Below are 20,383 nucleotides of genomic sequence, written 5' to 3'. Positions count from 1 at the left end.
ATGTGCGCCTGGCAGATTGCGAGCATTTCTACTTCCCATGGTTATACGTCATATTATAGGTTAAAGAATATTAATTTCGTTTTTTACCCATACACCGATGTGTATACTCAGTACTTCCCGAGTCCTGTGAAAAAATATCACAGGCATGTTACTCGGGTGGGATTCGAACCCACGACCCTTGCAATTCTAGAGCAGTGTCTTACCAACTAGACTACCGAGGTTGCCCGGCAGCTAGAGGCAGTTCGAATCCTATGTTTTGGCAGCGGGTACCGCAAAAATCAGCATTGTTTGTTTTGAGTCTAAATGCAGAGTGTTGTAACCCTGAGACAACATACGAGTAGACCTTAATGTAGCCATCCACACTGTTAGAGTGTTGGGCATCATGCAGGACATTACTATCGTTAGCCCATTATGGGCTATGCACTTTCTGTAGGACAAAAAACACAATGTCCACAGATTAGCATTAAACTTTTACAGTTTGAAGATAATGATGGTAGAAAGCTTCCCTCAAAATATTACTTGCTGATGATGTGCTAAATTGTTTGAGAAATGAGTAAAACAACATGTCATGAACATAATTTTCGTCTCAGTGATCATGAGACGAAATCTATTTTAGCATGTTACACGTATTTTCATTACATTGTTTTACTCATTTCTCAAAACCGTCAGCACCCCAGCAACTAAATGTTAAGGCCGGCTACGCTTTATACTAGCAATGTCTTAAAACGGTGTAAATTAAATGTAAATCTGTGGTCATTGTGTTTTGTGTCACAAAAAATACCCAAATTATTTTATAAAGATAAATGCCTGATCATTTCATCAACCCCTAGGTTGGTTCAAATGAAATTGAATGATCATTGTGATAGTTATAATAATAATAATAATATTTATTCGGGCAATCACATTTACAAGCACATATACATACATTAAAAAATATTTAAGAAAACAAAGTAAAACAACAGTGGGGTGCCCAGGAGAGCATAAAAGTATAAAAAAATAACTGTCGCCAAAAGGCGTATGTCTCCTAAAACCCTAAAAATACATTGAGGCAAGAGGGGGCATATAAAAAAGCAGAAGATAATACAAAACACAAAACAATTTATAAAAAGGCAAACAAGCAAAGACAAACACAGAAAAACACACCAAAAATGATATACGTAAAAAAGGCAAGTCTATACATCAAAACGGTTTAAGAGCAATACAACAAAATTCCGATGAGGGGACACAAATTAAATGACATTGTGAATTGAATCATAGAATGATTTTCTTCTTTAGATCGGTCTCTATACACGATGTGACCTTTACATTCAAAATCGCCCTCTGTTGACAAAACACTGTACACGTCATATTTCGCCGGGCAAAAAGACGTGTACAGTCTACCCGCAACCCATGCGTTAATAGGCCTATTTGCCCGGTTTTATATGCAGTGTTGATTGTGGTTTTTCATGCGTGACCTCGGTTTGAATGAATAATTAGGACAAAGGGCTTCTGAAATTCAGTCTTTTTTGGCCTTATCTGAAAAGTATTGACAAAAATAATGTAGCAGCACATTCAAATGGAGATTATATCTGTCGTTCTGTATGAAAACAAATCAGTGCAACTTAAAACAAAAAAATGCTTCAAAAAGAAAGAAAATAAGTCACAAAAACACGGCAAACTTTCCCGTTATGATTGTCGGCAACAGTCCCCATTTGGTATATATGGATAGAATATTTCATATTCTTCCCGGAAATGTTAAAAGCGAGAACACGTCGTAGCTAGTCCAGTCAGGATACAACGAAAAAACAGCATGATGCCATATCAGTCGATGATGTCATCATCAGCCAATCACCGTGCAGGAAAACCATGCTGTCTAATAGTTGATTTTTTGTGTAAAGGGAGTTTTGGATTAACGGTGGAAATCGTTGTATCCTGACTGGACGAGCTACGATCCGGTCTCGTTTTTGACATTTTCGGGAAGAATATGAAATACTCAATCCATAAATACTACTTGGGGAATGTTGCTGACATTCATAAAGGGAAAATTTGCTGTGTTTTTGTGACTTGTTTTCTGTCTTTTTGAAGCAATGTTTTTTACGTACAATTTTATCTTTTTGAAATTTGAGTTGCATCGATTTTTTCATACATAACGACAGATATGGCCTTCGTTTCAATTTTTACGTCTACTTTAGCTGGCTGTCAAAACAAAAGGTCTTGCCCGGCGGTATATTCGCGAATCGTGTACTTTCTAGGTGGCTGCCAAAACAAAAAGGTTTTGCCCGGTGGTATACGCGCGAATCATGGTTTCGAGTGACGTCAAAGGCCACATCGTCTGAAGGGGCCGGCTCCGTATGTGTGTCGTCACTGACTGAAAACGAATAAACCAAAAGTATCAACTTTATTAGATAAAAATATGTCACTTGTCAATTTATTGACCATTGCTCATTTTCAGTATATGATAATGTATCCAGGTGATTTAACAATAGCATGGCGTCACAGGTGTTGGGTTAAAAGTAAATAATATCGACATCATTTTGGCCATTCACTTAATACGTAGTTATTGACACATTAATTGAATAAATATCAGAACATAAAACGGAGGGTGCACTTTATTATGTTACGTTTTTGTTTGCTTGATAGGTCGGGTTTGGCTCTCCAAGCTGGTAAAAGACTTGATGGATGTGAAGCTGCATCGTTTAATGATGATAAAGACTGCTGGACACAAACCGTTAACGTCATTGCACTTGGTCATGTGCTATATGAAAAACATCCTTACGCTGGTTTCCTGTATGTTGTAGGTCACAAGTTCCCGGCAGGTAAATAATGTATACTGGTGTATGGGTAACATTTTAATAGTGGTATTTAAATATAGTTGGAGAATAATTCATTTTATCACTCACAGAATACATTATTCAGTGGACCCACACAACTGTTGTGGTGCCACCTTGGCTAGTTCAGTAATGCTATGTGGGCTTGCTAAGCCCAGTACAGTTGGTCTTTTCATGACCTTGCACATTTTTCCAGGGTTTTCCCGAGACGTCTTTTTGCAATGGGCGGAGCTCAACAGGTCGCCCTATGCTGCTTATGTGCGGGAACTTCACTTCGGTTCAACTTCCAACCAAGTCAACACCAAAATGTTGTACTTGTACTTCGAAAATTTGTAGGAGGGGTGATGTAAATTGATGCAGCCCCGTAAATTACACCGAAATAGCTCATCCCAACCTAAGACAGATGAATGCCATCAAAACGAAATAGAGTGAGATTAGACCAAATAAATTGTGGGTGCTGCAGAACAGCTGTCCCAATGCGGCGACTAAATGAAGTGGCATACCTACTAATGGAACGCCGTTTCATTTCCATCTTCTTTGGGTTAAATGCTCCAAAATATCTGGCTCGAGGATAATCTGTACAATTGTACAAGACTATGCTTTATGTTGTTGTGTGTTGTTCACCCAGCCTGCTGGGGAAATCCAGTTATTTCACCTTTGTAAAGGTCAATCCAGGACCTACTTAGAAATTGACAAAATTGTTCTTGTTCTTAAAATAATTGCTCCCATCAATACATTGCCCTGTAAACTCATTTTCGGGTCATGTCACGAAGGGCAATAATTGTACATGCAGCCAATATAAGACAACTTTCACGAAGGAACAAACATTGACTTGTCAATTTCCGTAAAATAGAGTTGCAAGAAAATCTTTTTTTTTTGCTGCTGAGGTGTTCCTTCCTGTTGTATTATGTAGTGCATATGGTTGCCTCCAAATTTACATTTGTAACTAATGTACAAGATAACGTAGTTTTTAAGAAAGAGGTAATTTCTCACTTAAATATTTGAATTGAGTCCAAGACCTAAGCTGAGGTCCCAAATTTAAGCATCTGAAAACACACACTGTGCGAAAACGGTGTTTTATCTTCGATTCATAAATACCTCAGACAATTTCGCTATTCATATTGGTGGAGAGCGCGTCACGTGGGTGTGTATAAACCTTTGTGTATGGCCGGTAAAAAGTGTTAATTTATGGGCGTTACACGCGACCTTGCACCTGTTCTTATAAGACAGTTTCTTCATTCATATCGGTCGAGAGCAACGGCTGAAACAGTTGTGTCACATCACGCGATACGCGCGAGGCGCATAACATTCCCTTATAAGGAGTTGTTTACCAGAGGGCGGTGGAGGGCTTTATCATTTTATAGCTGGAGGGGTGTTGTGATGAAATAAATCATTTAACAATTAACATTTTTGCATTTAATTTACTTTTTGACCAAAAAGTGATGATGTTTTAGGCCGAAAAGGTATTTATGAATAAGGGAATCAATGTGTGGTGGATAGGTTTCAACTAGTGGTTTTATCCCAACGAGGCCTGGTTCTTGATCATTTTATACCGAGACGAAGTCGAGGTAAATTAAAAAGAACCAGGCCTCGGGAGGTTTAAACCACTAGTTGAAAACCGATTCAACACACTTTAGTTCCCATTCAAATACCTTTTCGGTCAAAAAAATCATCACTTTTTGGTCAAAAAGTAAAATAAATAAAAACAAAAAATTTAAACCTCATGGGCCCGATCAAGGAATTACCACCATCCATCCTCTTTAAATTCAATGTAGTTGTGCCAGGCCCATGTTGTCTGAATTTGTAGATTAGACCCTTCAAAATTTGGTTAAAAAAAATATGTAAAACTGTCCATATTTGTGAGCAGTAAAGTACGGATTTTGTTTGTTAAATTTATTGACTTTTCAAATAATCTTTAAAAAGTAAAACCTCATGGGCCGGGTGTGTTCCTTAAATTTGACCCTCCCGCCGGCGAAATGAGTCTGATGTCAAACGAGTAAATGGTCCTTGTTTGACAGTCGATATTCGAATGTCAAACTTAACTAGTTCCTCCTATGAATGCCAAACAACAGTTACTGGTTTGACATCAAACCCCAATGGTCGGTCTCGGTGAGTCACATGGGTATTTCACTTGTGTGATAATGGCGGCGTTGCGAAGAGACGGGCTGCTTCCTGAATCCAGATTTATGTCGTGCGCACGAGAGAATTCGTGTGCACAAAATATATAAAATTTTTATTTTTGTAAATGTCCCTTTTAGGCTCCGTACAAAAACGATCACTGTTTACAGTATTATTTTATGACACCCCAAAGTATTGTTTCAAATGTTAAACTTGCATCGGAGAGAAAGAATATTGGTTTTTATCCATACACCCTATATTTGCCTGACACTGCTCTAGAATTGCAAAAGTCGTTGGTCCGAATCCAACCCGAGTAAAATGTCCGTGATTTGTTTTCACAGAACACTAGAAAATACTGAGTATATACAGGGCTAACACACATCGACATTGTGTGTAGAATAGTTGTGTGAGAATAATCTGTACAACTGTACCGGACTACGTTTTATGTTGCTGCGTGTGTTGTTCACTCAGCCTCAACGTCCTTGGTTAAAGCACTGGGGATGAACATGTAGGCTGGTTTGCAAAATAGGAAAGGAATCAAAAAAATGTTGAGTGGTTTAACTGGTTTGGGTTTATTGAACAACATGTGGCATACACTCAAGTTACAAGGATCTATGTGTCTTACATAATTATTATGTTAGTTTTTGAGCGATCTATAATCAACGCTTTATTGTAGTTTTTGGTTTTTCAAATTCAAGGGATAACAAGTTTTTTTTTTGCATGACAATTTATAATATACTACTTTTTGAGAAAGATCCCTGTAGGGATAGGCCCTTGTACCGGGTGAGTGAAAAAAAATGCAATTATTAGTTTGGAGTGTATACTTTATGAACAAGAGCAATGTTGAACAATAGTGTACATTTCTAAGTATAGTAGACCAGCCAAACTTTAAAAAGTGCTCTAGAAAAAAAAAAAAAAAAAAAAAAAAAAAAAAAAAAAAAAAAAAAAAAAACGGCTTAGTTTGTTATTGGCTGGCATCCATGCTAGAAGTATGGATCATGGGCTCGGGAAGACGATTATGGTGGATGCCCAGCTTGATTTTGTATTTTAAGGTAATTTGGGGGTAAAAAGGTCAAAAAAGGTCAAAAATCAATATTTTCAAAATTGGTGTCAAATGTATTCACATTTGATAGATCTATTCATAAAATGTATTTTTAACTTTATGTTGATACTACAAACCTATGTAATTAACGTATAAATATTGACCTTATGCACAAATGTATAGCAAAACGAAGTGTAAAAGTGTGATTATCTTGAAAAGGGTACATTTTGAGTACACCAATTGGTTTTGCACTCCCCATCCTCATTGGTGCATATAATGGTTCCAAACAACATTTTTTGAAAGGTAAATATACCCAGGCAGTTTTTGAGAAAAAAAATTCCAATACCACCGTCATGTGGGGGTCTTAACGACTCTTTTTAAGGTCAAAATTTCAAATAAGGCAAAACAAACTACGATGGATCCAACCATTTGAGGATATGTGTCTATGTACCTCAACCCGACCAGGAGGGCTGTTTAAAGTAGCTCCAAAAAGACAAACTAAACAAATCTACACTAACGAACCAATCTTCACTGATGACCAAGAAGAGATACATGATTATTATGAATGCCATGTTCAGGGTAAGATTCATTGAATATAAAAGACTCGGGTGGGATTACCATCCACGACCTTGCTCGGCTATAGCAGGTGCATTACCACTAGGCTACCGAGCTAGCCCACGTCGGGGATATAAAAAAAAAAAACGTTTTAATGGGAAACATCTTATCTCTACATTTTAATAGAAGACGAAAAAGGTAGCAAAGCCGGGTACTAAGACTTTAAATAAAAATAATCACAGATCGTGTTTTCTATGAAAGATGTTTCGTTTATTTTAAACTTTTTCAAATCACTCTGTTTATTCCCCCAGACTGTCAGGCTTTGTTGGATGCTGGTAACAACGACAATGGTATATACACTATCCATTCCTTCCAGAATAACGAAGGAATCAAGGTGCTTTGTGATATGACGAACCATACCGGCTGGATTGTAAGTACATCACTCATTTGGGAATGCATCTCACTCATGTAGATTCAAAGACATCTTAAACAATCCGCCAACTCCGAAGCAAAATCTTATTTAACTCTAGTTGTATCCAAGCATGCTTGATGCTCTCAAGGTTACATTACGCCAATAACACACTTGGGTAGACCGTTCCTTTGAACATTCTGGTCCATCTAATTGGAATGCTCTTCTACCGCACCTCAGACTAAAAAGAACTCTCTCCAGCTTCAAACCATCCTAAGAACTGACGTGTATGATGTTGTATAGCACGACAAATCATTGTTTTTTTCAGAACTGTTAACAAATGAAATAATGTGCTTAACCCTCCGAGCCGGCCTGATAGAAATAATTGTACATGCTGGATCTACATATAGTGTTTGAATTGTGCACACATAATGTTTTAATGGTATGACCAATTCTCTGTAACCACACCTTAACTATTTAAGCGTTTGTTGAAAATAAATCACACGTAAATATTAAAACTTTACGTATTCAAATGATTAAGTATCTGCTTACACAGTATGTGATTGTGTATATTATAATGAGACAATATAGACTAATGGCGTCCCCTTAATATTTGTTTACATTTGACTTTATTCACCAGAAACCACTGCATTACCAGCAATCAGTTCTTAAAAAAACAAAATTGATCCACACTTGTTGCAATAACTTTAAGAAAAAAAGGATCGCCCTTTCGCCCACGTCTCTCTAAATATAATTTGTATATATCTTTTTCGAATAGATTAAATTTGCTTCATTTTACCAGGAAAAGAAAATAAGAGTTTTCCGATTTCTTTTCATTTTGAAGTAACCTGTACAAAATAGCTAAATGAAGATCAATCTGACTGTCGATGAAAAAATTATCATAACAAAAAAAATGATACGTTTATTTGAAGGTGGTTCAGCGACGCTATAACGGATCGGTCAGTTTCAACCGCAGTTGGGCAGAATACAAGAAAGGCTTTGGGTCAATGGATGGTGAGTTCTGGCTTGGCAATGAGATTTTACATGAGCTGACTGATGCTGAAGGGAACTGGACAATCCGTCTGGACCTAACCAATGAAGATAACATGACCGGTCATTTGCTGAAGAAACAGTTTCACGTCGGACCTGGCGATTACACCCTGTTTCTGGAGCACTCCGGGATACAACAAAGTGGTATGTGTAACGTGTGATTTGTATTCACCACAACCAAGGCTCCACTTATTATATTAGGATTAAGGCTATATTCAAGGCTCAATTTAATGTAGTGTTGAACAAAATCTTAAACATTTGTCTTTAACTTTATAGGCAATGTTTTTAAGGGCATGTTCTCTAATTATTATGTTGCATTTAATGCTAACATTTCAAAACCGCCATTCAATTAAAAATTAAATTTTGCTAAATATATTTACCGTTCGTCGACTACTGAGAAAAGTTCAAACGAAAACTATTATAGTTTCATCAACAGTTTCTAGTTTGCAGATATTGTGGATACTATTACCAGGGCTCCACTGATTATATTGATAGTCTATCAAGGTTATTTTAAAGGCTCCATTTATTGTAATTTTTGTAAAGAACAAATTGTAAAATATTTGTTTGTAAAACACAAACGACGTTTTGACGGGCCTGTTCTTAATTACTATGTTGCTTTATGTTAACGTTTTAAAACCGCCGTTCAATTTAACACTAAAATTGACACAATTAAATCTGTTAGTTGACTCCGGGCAAAAATCTAAACGAGGCTATTATTAATTCAACAGTTACTTAAAATAACTAAAGGCTAAATTGTTTTTGTTTTGTTCAAGTTGGTAGACATTGTGGACACAAACTAGGAATGGAAGACGGGAGTATTCCCGATGATAAGATCACAGCATCTAGTCATTGGAATTCAAATTATCTGCCAAGTAATGCACGACTGAATATGAACGGTTGTTGGGGACCAGCTGAAAATCAAGGTTCATGGCTTCAAATAATGTATATGGGTTTAGAGCCTGTGCATATTGAGGGCGTCATCACACAGGGCAATCCAGACGGTTATTACTGGACGACACACTACCAGGTACAATACAGCATTGATGGCACTGCATGGCTGTATGTGAATGAGGCCTCTACTCCACAGGTAAGAGTACTCGGCAAAGACACCTTCCATCCAGACATGTAATCATGTATTGACACTCCAATTAAGCTATACAACTATTATTCATGACCAAAAGCTTAATTATCATTTTTATTTCTTTATTTGTTTCCACCCCTGTTTTTTTACAGACATTCGTTGGCAACACTGATACAAACACCCCTTACCAATATTCATTAAAAACACAAACACTCCAATATTGCAGTACAGCCGTTAGTTGTAACCAAAGTGTTAATAATCATTTTGTATTTATTTGTGTCTCCACCTCTGGTTTGAATTTATTTTTACAGACATTCATTGGCAACACTGATGGAAACACCCCAGTTACCAATATATTCCAGCAGCCTATTCAAGCACGGTACATCCGCATCAGACCTACAGCCTGGAATAATAGCCCAACCCTACGTATTGAACTCCTTGGATGCAGAGGTATTGTTTCAATCAATCACCACTTTTTCAAACGTCAAATTGTACATAATCTCACTGAAACGATTGGGGTACTTTTTGTATAACAAAACAAAAGTCTACCGATTGACCTTTACATTTAATTTACACAGATTGATGATAATGTCAGTAAAAAACTTATATAAAAAAAATATTGCTTGCTGATGTGCTGTAATTTTTAAGAAATGAGTAAAACGATGTCATGAAAATACGTCGTACATGCTAAAACAACACCGATGGAAGGTTTCTGCAATTTGTATTTTCAAACTGTAAATCTGATGAAATTTGGTGGTGTCCTAAAAGAAGTTCACAGACCCTAAAACCGAGACACGCCTATTCTGATTTCGAACGTTAGTCTATAAATCTCATCTATAAAGCAACTAGAAAACAATTTATTGCCAGACTTGCACAGAACACTGCACATAACAAATTCGGTGCATCAGCTGCAAACCAACAACCTGGAATACTTAAGATATTGAGCTCAGTGGCTGCAAAGGTAAAGGATATAAATTAATAATGTATGCTGTTGACCACTCACCACGTTCTCCAAGAACACGAAGTCATACAATTGAAATAGAAATAGGGGGGAAAATTCGTAAAGTAAGAATATATTTGCACTCTCTACCTCACTCCCCTTCAAAGTTATTGTAAACAATTATTAGACAACACATTAGCTACTATTATGAAAATGTACTATAAAGCCAAAATAAAACGCGTTTTTAAGGTAAACCGCGGTCTCAATTAGAATTAATAAAATTAAAACAATTCTGAGGTAAACAAGACCAACTTCAAAATTCGCAAAAAAATTGAATGTTTTCACTAAAGGTTGGCTTGATGGAACACTATGAATTTGTTTATTTTCTCAGCTCATGAAGTTTGTCAGCAGAAGCTTGGAATGGGAGATGGTACCATCCCTGATGGAAGCATAACGACATCGTCTACTGATGACCAGTACTGCAGTTGGAACACTTACGGACGGCTAGATTTGTACGGTGGCTGGTGTCCCACATTGAATGACACAGACAGTGCATGGTTCCAAGTGGATCTACATCACCCGGTATTGATTCAAGGTGTTGTTACACAGGCTAACTTCTACAAAGGGTTCTGGGTTACAGAGTTCATCGTATCTTACGGTGACACTGAGCAAGACATGCGCTTTATAGGAGGTGCAGAAAAGGACAACGCACAGGTATGACGTTATAAATACATGGCAGAAAACCGTTCAATGCAGAATATTGAATAAGTATTAACGACACCATATGTAATTGATTACGAAAATATATTATTTATTGACCATCGATTCACTAAAACGGCAATTTTACTATTCCTCCATAATCAACAATTCTTTTGTTTTACATATGGAAACGGAATGAACTTTTAAACCAGATTTTGTAAAAAAACAATTGTTTATAACACTGTTTATCAGCATGTTTTACCAAAATTAACAGCAACTGCTGTAGTAAGCGTCTGCATGCTTTAACAATCTCAACTAAAACAAAATCGATTTCGTGTATGGAAGCTGCGATTCACATGACCTTGGCGGAATCAAACTGTTCTGTTCTGAAATAGCTCTTGATATTGAGCATCACATTGTTTTCTTAACAGAGATTTTCCGGAAATACAGATATGAATACAAAAGTTACCACTATGTTCAATGAGGGAATCAGAGCGCGCTACATCCGCATCATACCAACTGGGTATTATACTACTTCTGGATTTTCGACTCGTCCTGGGTTGCGTGTTGAACTCCTTGGATGTAATGGTAAAGTTGTAAAAGTGATTAATTTATTTATTTATTTATTGATCCCGTTGATTTGTACAACATCAAAGTAACCATAATACTTCTTTAGTTTGATTTGTTGAAACTTTGTGTTATGTTTCACAGCAAGACTCAAAAAGCACCAAAGTGCCCTCGCCGTTGGGATACGTCTCATTAAGCAAACACTTACTTGATTCATATTGATCTCAAATGACAACATTACTAAAAACAATCGCTGCAAATACTTTGTTTTTTATCTAAACATGTATAATCTCTACATGTATTAACTATTGATATAAGTATGTGTTATGTAAAAATGCATAGCACGCACATAATGCTCATTTTTTGTTTAATACAAGTTGTTTTATTTTGATGGAGCAAGGAACAACAACTAGCAAAGTCCCGGGCCAAATACAACCTGTTAGTTCCATAATTTGAGATTACCTTGTTTTGTCAAAAGCGTTTAAGTCACTTGCTTGTGTGTGTTTTTTTTTTTTCTTCTTCTTTTTTCGAAACATACCGTTATGTCCAGAAATCTTATATTATTGTGTTGCCTTTATTACATCTGATACAGAACGATTCTTTTGTTTGAATCGTCTCGGAATGGGAGATGGCAGCATTCCAGACTACAGAATCACAGCATCAAGTACACAGCAGAGGGAAGATGGTAACTGTCAACCAAGCAATGCACGACTCACTCAATCAGCAAACAGTGATACTATTGGCTGGTGCCCTGATCCTAATGACATCAACCCATGGTTACAGATTGATCTCGAAAGTAATGTCATAGTAGAGGGAATTATGATGCTGCAGGGATCTGATCAGGTAATCAATGAAGATGTGAGTCATGGGTACAGGCTGGAGTACAGTGATGACCAGAACACTTGGCATACTAAGGGTTCAGCACAGGTAAGAACATACATGTTTAATGTAAACTGATTAGGTTATTGGAACCTAATTATGTCAACCTGTCAAGCTTCTAAAGTCTGCTTCCATTCGCACCTTCTCGCATTTTGCTCCACACACCCGGAATGCACTCAGACAGGGAGTCAGACTTTCCATGCAAATTCGCGAAGTGTATCAAACATTATCTTTACCCACTGAAACACGCTGTGTTCTTGATGAGTTGGCGCTTTATAATGGTTTCACAAATCCATTAAGTCCGAATCTAAGAACTGACAAGCAAATTCTATTCAAACAGATTTGGTTGATCTTGTTCAACTTGTTTGTGGACAACCACAATGTCGCTGTGCCAAAGATACTTTAGTTTAAGCTTCTATGGCTACTTTTTAACTACACATTTTGTATTTTGTTTAAATCAGACTTATGGTCTCGAAATCAATTCAACTGTTGTGATATGCACAGTTGAATTGATTTCGAGACCATAAGTCTGATTTGAACAAAATACAAAATGTGTATTGATAATTCTGCTTTGCTAAGTTAAATGGTTTTTGTTTTACTAGTGAGTGACATGCTATTTGATGGAGATAGCATGATCATAATTTGCAGTTTTTGTTTCTTCACAGATTATCCGAAGAAACACCGCAGCAGACTCGGTAGCTACCAGCATGTTCAATCCACCAATCAGTGCTCGTTATATCCGCATCATACTAAACCAGACTGATGGCTCTCTGTGGATACGTGTTGAACTACTAGGGTGCAAAGGTTAGTTCTAACGAGATGTCTGAGACACATTGTCTTTAAAACAAGTTATATTCGTCTAAATATAACAGTGAACTGATCGCGAAAACTGTGTATATACATAAACAAACAAATCAAACACAGCAATATTTTAAACAATAAAAGGGTGGTTGACAAAGTTACGATTTATAATTTTAAAGTGTACATAATTTGAATGAGTTTTGCTCAGCTTTTTAACGGCAACTTACAACTCTAAAACCAAGATTGTTCTCGAACAGTTAAGTTAAATTCACGTTTTGTAATATTACTTCAAAGTAATGGCAATAACAACTTATTTGATTGATAAACGGAACTGTTTTCCCCCACAAACTTTCGATCTGAGAACTAGTTCTTACGATAATGTCTCTCCGTTTTGTTCTCTGAGTATGGACAATAAATTATCAAAAAGCTTGGTGATCTTTTGAATTTTAATGTTCACAAATGTGTTTTTTGTTCATGAAGTATTTCTAAACTCAATTGATCAACCAAACAAGATTTGTTTAATTAACTCACGAACCAGAGCCCAGTTTCAGTCTATCGTGTTATAGAGAAGCCTTTTATAAAAACAATCCAGAACTTACCAGAACTGGAGCACAACGCATTAACATCAAATCTTCAATCAATCAATTGTTTGTATTTACAGTACGATGGGTATGTGGTCAACGCCTTCTTAAGGAAGCCCATATTATTCCAGACGAATCACCACAGCTTCAGATTGACCTGCTGTTAGTAACTCTAGTTGAGGGAGTCATAGCTCAAGGGGAAAGCGAACCGTCATTTCAAGTAGAATACAGCCTTGATAACGTTACTTGGGTCTACCTAAGCCACCAGGGAGCACCTGAAAAAGAACCTCAGGTAAATGGTTCTGTCATTGCACAAACAAAACTGGTTTTGTAAAGGGGCGCACCGGCTGAATTGGGCTATTTGGGCTACAACACAGACTAAGATAATGACTTCAAAGGTCTGCCAGGAATGGAGAAGAGCAGTCACTATAAAAATATGTGTTATGATCCTACACCACTAAATTGCGTATACGGTGAGCCGGTGTGCCTCTTTAAATTGACGAGTTTTGATTCTCGTGGACTTGTTACTCAACTTAGCATTAAACAAAGACAATTGGTAATCCCAGAAACTCGTACGCACAAGGAACATTGCAACATTATGAACAATAGATTTAGTTTTCTTTGTGACGAATATAAAAGCAAAGTTGTCAATTTGTTTTTACCTTAATCAAGTTGCTCTATCTATCCTGTGCTGCAGATATTCCATGGTAACACGAATCAAACCGCACCGGTAACCATCATGTTTCAGCAGCCGATCCGAGCACGCTTCATCCTTGTCACTCAAACAGACATCGGATATCCAGCTGTAAGCATTGAACTCATTGGATGCAGAAGTAAGTTCCTTGAAAGTAATAACCCAACTGAATTGTAATTCCAACTGCTGGTGTTGTTTTACTTGTTGGTTTGGCTTTAATCTTAATATAAAGAAATAACAACGATCTGAAACGTGTATAAAGCAAGCCTTGTATTAAAGTGTTTTGAAACAGTATAGCCTGCTAATTTACACCTTTCAGTATAGCCTGCTAATTTACACCTTTCAGTATAGCCTGCTAATTTACACTTTTCAGTATAGCCTGCTAATTTACACTTTTCAGTATAGCCTGCTAATTTAAACCTTTCAGTATAGCCTGCTAATTTACACCTTTCAGTATAGCCTGCTAATTTACACCTTTGATATAACTTATATTCTAGAACACGCGTGCAGTAACTTTTCTCAAAAAAAGCTTACCAGACATTAAAAATTGCTTACTTAATTTTTGAAAAAGTACCTGAATCCTTTAAAAGAGCATCAAATAATATTTGTATTTTATTTTGTTTTTTCCAGATGATATTCTTGAGACTGCCAACAATCAAGCCTTCAGCATTCACCATCGTACAGATAATAACCAAAACGACACAAACTGCCCAGGTCTGAATAGTGAAGGAGGATGGTGGTTTAATAGATGCTCTGGTATACCTGGTGTAGATAATAACCTTAACGCTGAATATATCCAACCTGGTGATACTAAGGGTCCATACAAACGAGTTATTAGAGCTACTGAATGGAATGGGTCTCGTATTGTAAAGACTGAAATCAAAATTCGCCGCCAATCTCCACCTCGTGGCTAAAAATATTTCAGGATGAAAATGTTCTAAGCCCATTCACGGTCAAACGATTAGGAAACGCACAATCGCATGTTGGTGCGTTTATTTGTTAAATCGAAAAGCTGTTCAGCCGAGTCTTAAACATGTGTTACAAAAATCCGTTTAAAATTTGGTCTTTCACCGTCAAAAGATCAAGAAACGCAGACTAGTATGTTTGTGCATTATTTATCATACTCATTTACGGTTTGCCATACAAGATGGCGACTTTTCATGGCAAAAAGGGTTATTCAATACGGTCTATCAGCTAAAACAAATCGAATGCAGCATGACTGGTAACCTGGTGTTTTACTTGGCTCAAAAATGTTTTTTTAGATTACGTAGTTGAATTGGCCATGTTTGCCCTAAAATCTTTATTTATTCATATTGTGCACTTATTAAGCATTGTTTTAATCAAAGTAATTTTGAATTGTATTTCGTAGCTAGCTGCTGAAACCATATTTAAAATTCAGAAGAAGTTATCACATTAATGTAAAGTTAAATAAACTTTTCGTAAACATAAAAAACAAACTGCTAAATAAGTTACAGTTACGTTACGATTTAGAGGAAACACAGGTAGAAATGAATTTATGGGCAATGAGTGGGGTTTAACTTAAGGAAAACAAAACCTTTGTAATTGATTTGAATTTTACAGAGTTCAAATTTTAAAAATGGTTTCTTGTAGAGGTTGATGTAAACAACAAATTTAAAAGGGTTTTATGAATATAGCGAACGGATTATTTAACTTTTCAGCACAATTCGGAAGGAAGAAGTATTAAGTAATAAGCATTGCCGCTTTAAAAAATTATAACTTTAGATAAATGTTCAGTGACTTTATCAAAATCACGCAAATGTAATACTTTGACTGTTATTTTCTACAAACAAAACGGCACAGCGTTTTGTCCCTTTTACTCAGCAATCTAACTTGTCAAACAGCCATATCAAACAATGCGTACCATGGTAAAATGAAACAGTTGCCATGGTAATACGTTAATCTTTTCAGTTTGTTCACCTGTATATGTTACATTAAAACAAGTCTGTTAAAACAAGTCACGAGCTCTGTGTTGATCAACATCCCCCTAACATACCATAACAACATTGAAGGAAAATGATTACATTGTGTTCCCATGCCTAATTATCGATGGTTTTGATGTCATTTCGTTAGAGATACTGTCAGGGCCTTGTCACACAAGGTCAATTTACATGGAGGCAAACCAACTGCAGTGAATGTTACAGGACTACTTTGGTGGCAAATTTGTCAAACAATGCAGTTCCGTTTCCAGTTGGACAAACAACTTAGCCTTGCAAGGGAAAGATTTGTTCTTGAAATTTGAACAGAAACCTTCAAACATATCATTATGTATACAACTTTTAACAACGACTGCTGAATGATAAATGAACAGAGAAGTTGTACCTGTGCTTTTACATAGGTGGAAATACTTTTACAAAACTTTTGTTTTCCAATCTTAAGTATTACAATTCAGCTTGATTCAAGAACTTCTGTCACATGCAATTTTCACTAAATTTTAACTTATTTTAATTAATATTTGCACCTATCAATATTTGTGTGTTAAGGTAGTATTATATTGGTGTTGATTAATATGGTAAATTATTGGTAAAATTGTCATCTCATAAACCATTTTCAAGACTAAGTTTTAAAAAGAAATGTTGTTAAAATTAAATACATGAAAGCTGCGATTGAGTAGAAGAATAACAACAGCTTCATATTTGTCAACAAAGCAAACATGGCAAAAATCCTTAAAAGAAACATTACGTTTTACCAAACTGTGGTAAAAAAAAGCTTTGTTTTAAGAAGGGTTTCTGATTTTAAGTGTTGTAATTCAATTGTAATTGTTTTGAAAAGTTCCTAAATTTAGGGGAAAAGTGTTTATTTTAGTGGTGGTACTTGCCGTTAATTGTTTAACAAATTCAGTAACTAAGGCAATGGGTTGGATTCAAATCCCGGTCGCTGGGTATGTATGGCTAGATGGAAGATATATAGTTGTTGTGAGTGTTTGGATTAAGTTATAGTGACTTATAAGTGACAACATGTCTGTCTACAGAGAGCTGAAATGGTTTAGGGGATAAAACAATAATCCGCAAAACTGATGGAAATTGTCAACAAAACAACCAATGTTGGTGGTATGTGTCAATGTAATCAAATAAGAATTACAAGCAAGCAAACTCAAAACGAGACAAACACATGAACACACTTGATAGTTAACGGTTAAAATAGGTCACAGCTACTTGTTAAAAATCATTCAACTAAATTTTAAGTAAGAAGTAGATCATTATTGAGCTCTCCTACTGCCAGTTTTCAAAAATTTACAAAGTCTCTTGGTTTTAGTGGAGCAAAACATGATAAACTAGACTAAAATGGTACCAGAAAGATATCTGTTGAACAAAGAGAATATTATTATAATTAACATTTATTTCTGAACACTGACCTTTAAAAGTTAAAGGCAAACGATGGTAGCGGGCATCAACTGGTATTTGTTTTATAGTTCGCTATTGTAAGCAACGGAGTTAATTTACATCTGGTGACCAAGCAGGTCCTTTACACTATCGCAGAAGATTTGTTAAAGCTTTCAATTCTGAACAAATCACAATCAAATGAGAAATCAATAATCTTTATCTAGGTAACCTTATTATATAATCAGTCATGAGAAGATTTAAACCTTTCAACATTTGTTGAGTTATTATGTATTATTATATCGATGTATGTATTATTGGTAATAGTTGAAATCATTGTTAAATGCTAGAATTCTCTTTTGATGAATTAAACAAACATCAAAATGCTAACGACCAGGAAAACGAGTTGGACGACTTAGGGTTTTACTATTTTCTGAGTAAACAAATAATGTATTGAAAATAATGAAATACAACAATACAAAAAAAAAAAAAAAATTTGCCAAAAGCAATGAACGTTTACTGATATTGATACTCAAGAATTCAAGCTTTAATAATGGTTTCTTCTGATTTAAGAATGTCTTATTTAAACGTAACTTTATCAAGCTAACAAAAAAAAATAGACCTAGATTTTACTTCAATTGCATGTTTTAATTGAATGTCTTTATTGCACTGGAATCAAAGTAAAGTGGCAAAGATAATCGGTTTGTGGGTTCGAATCTAGGTCGATACAAAAAGGTTTCAGGCCATCACATAATGCCTCGATAAATAGGGCTGTAAAATGATTAAGAATACCGGTAACACTTACCAATCAAAAAGGGGGCCAAACTGCTAAGTTGTTGAATAATCAAAAACAAACCATTATCCTTGCCACTTTTAAAATCTTACATTTTGTTCCTCGATTGTGGTTAAACTTACACGGTTTGAAAATAGTAGAAAGCTTCCGGTGAAATCTTACTTCATGAGGTGCTGTGTTTTTTTTTTAGAAATGATTAAACAATGGCACAACGTACACCCTATTTACCGGTTTTATTACCACATACGACACAGAAACAGATTGGTTCGATCAACAGAGTGGCCTGGGCAGCCTTTTATTTGTTCATGCTGCAATGAGCCAAGCCATAACAAAATGCTTGTATTTTATAAAGCTTAACCAGATCTCCGGCTGTTGCCTGCCATCCGCAAGATCGTCTAAAATGTGTTTAATGCAAACCAATAAGCTGAACTGATTCCCGGTAGTCGCTTCACCCGCGAAATCAAAAGTAATAAATAAAGCAAGTAAAGCCAAACTGATTTCCGCGAAATCAACAACAGTAAATCAACCAATAGCAAAACTGACCTCCGGCCGTAGCTAAATCCGCGAGGTCGCCAAAACTACTACTGCATACAGGTTTCCGGACGAGGCTGTACCGCGAAACCAAAAGCGTTAAAATAAAAGGTTTGCAAAGGAACTTGAAATTAAAGCAAATATAGCACAGTTAAATAAACAGCACATATTCCCCGGTTGTTGGCAAATTAAGCCAAAGCGCCTAAAATACGGTTCATCTCGTCAACGCAGAATACCATAGTTATAACAATCACAAACTCGCCCTTCCAAATTTTTTCGTGCAACGCTAAAAGGGCGCGGCGGCTCCAAGATCGTCACAAACGCTATGCAGTGGCGCGCTATCTAGCCCAACGCGCTAACGGAACTTACAAATACTGGTGTATTGAAAGATTCACCGATCGTTGTCGGCGGCATCACTGCCCCATGCACCGCCGCTGCCGTTGGTGGAACCGTAGATGTCGATGGAGGTACCCCATCCGCCATAACATTCCATCCATTATTCAATTCAATTCAATTCAAAAATGGTTTATTAAAACATGACTCGCAGTTAAAAAAACTGAATTGCACATGTCAACATCATAATATGTTTAAAAAATTACATTAAGTAGAAGTTAACAAGGAAATGGACATCAGATAAAAATTATTATTAGATATTCATTGGCAAAAATACATTGGTAAAAAAAAAAAACCAGTAGGCACAATTATTAAATATACACACATAACTATATTAAAAGGTATTTAACAGACTGACGATTTGAGGAATTGCACTTTGTTTGTAGCGAACTGTTTTACATCTGGGTGGGTCATATTTGTTGGTGTGTCTTAAATTAATCTGACAGTTTCTATGGGGAGGTAGCCAATTTCTACACATGTGATGGGAGTCGATTGAATAAGCAAAATCGCTACACAGTTTGTCTCGACGGTTTTCAAGGGTTTCAAGTTTACACACATTTAAAGCTTCCCTATAAGTAGAATAGTTCTTACCAAAAATTATCCGACACACCCTTTTTTGATTACGTTCCAATTTGTTGACCTGCTCTTTAGTTAGATTACCATTGAACAAAGGAACACAGTAGTCTAAAACAGGTCTAACATAACCCTTGTAAATTGCCAATAGATCGTTCACAGGTAGATTATGAGAACGTAAACAACGCAACATGTACAACTTTCTGTTACATTTTTTGATTATCTCATTGACATGTCTGTCCCACTTTAAATTGTCTTGAATAATCACACCCAACACTTTAACGTAATGCACATTTTCTAATGGAGTGTCATTAATGAGCAGGATTTCATGATGTTGCAAGTTTCTGGCAAAAGACACTGACATGGTACAACATTTGGCTGCATTTAACTTCATGTTATTAAGTCCAGTTTTGTAGATTGACTAAGGACTGTTGAATATGAGGTAATTGAACATAATTTCGACTTTCAACAAAGGTTAAGTCATCAACATATTTATAGTAAGGGGTGTTGTCATCAATACAAGCATCGTTGA

At 36.2% G+C, this 20,383-nt stretch overlaps 1 protein-coding gene across 1 annotated transcript in view; it reads left to right on the top strand.

Annotated features, from left to right (window-relative positions):
• LOC139943338 (uncharacterized) overlaps positions 1 to 20,077 on the top strand; it is a 46,230-nt gene extending 26,153 nt beyond the window's left edge. The window contains exons 5-16 of the mRNA XM_071940173.1: positions 2,620 to 2,795; positions 6,834 to 6,952; positions 7,864 to 8,125; positions 8,755 to 9,068; positions 9,374 to 9,512; positions 10,394 to 10,716; positions 11,133 to 11,289; positions 11,861 to 12,195; positions 12,813 to 12,951; positions 13,610 to 13,821; positions 14,227 to 14,362; positions 14,854 to 20,077. Coding sequence (XP_071796274.1) covers positions 2,620 to 2,795; positions 6,834 to 6,952; positions 7,864 to 8,125; positions 8,755 to 9,068; positions 9,374 to 9,512; positions 10,394 to 10,716; positions 11,133 to 11,289; positions 11,861 to 12,195; positions 12,813 to 12,951; positions 13,610 to 13,821; positions 14,227 to 14,362; positions 14,854 to 15,137 — 2,596 coding nt within the window. The 3' untranslated portion in view covers positions 15,138 to 20,077. The remainder of the gene's footprint in view (positions 1 to 2,619; positions 2,796 to 6,833; positions 6,953 to 7,863; positions 8,126 to 8,754; positions 9,069 to 9,373; positions 9,513 to 10,393; positions 10,717 to 11,132; positions 11,290 to 11,860; positions 12,196 to 12,812; positions 12,952 to 13,609; positions 13,822 to 14,226; positions 14,363 to 14,853) is intronic.
• Positions 20,078 to 20,383: the final 306 nt, after the last annotated feature.

This window comes from Asterias amurensis, chromosome 10 (assembly GCF_032118995.1).
Source record: "Asterias amurensis chromosome 10, ASM3211899v1".
Classification (NCBI taxonomy): domain Eukaryota; kingdom Metazoa; phylum Echinodermata; class Asteroidea; order Forcipulatida; family Asteriidae; genus Asterias; species Asterias amurensis.
The sequence above is the reverse complement of the archived record's forward strand: the minus strand, read 5'-3'. Positions and strand labels throughout refer to the sequence as shown.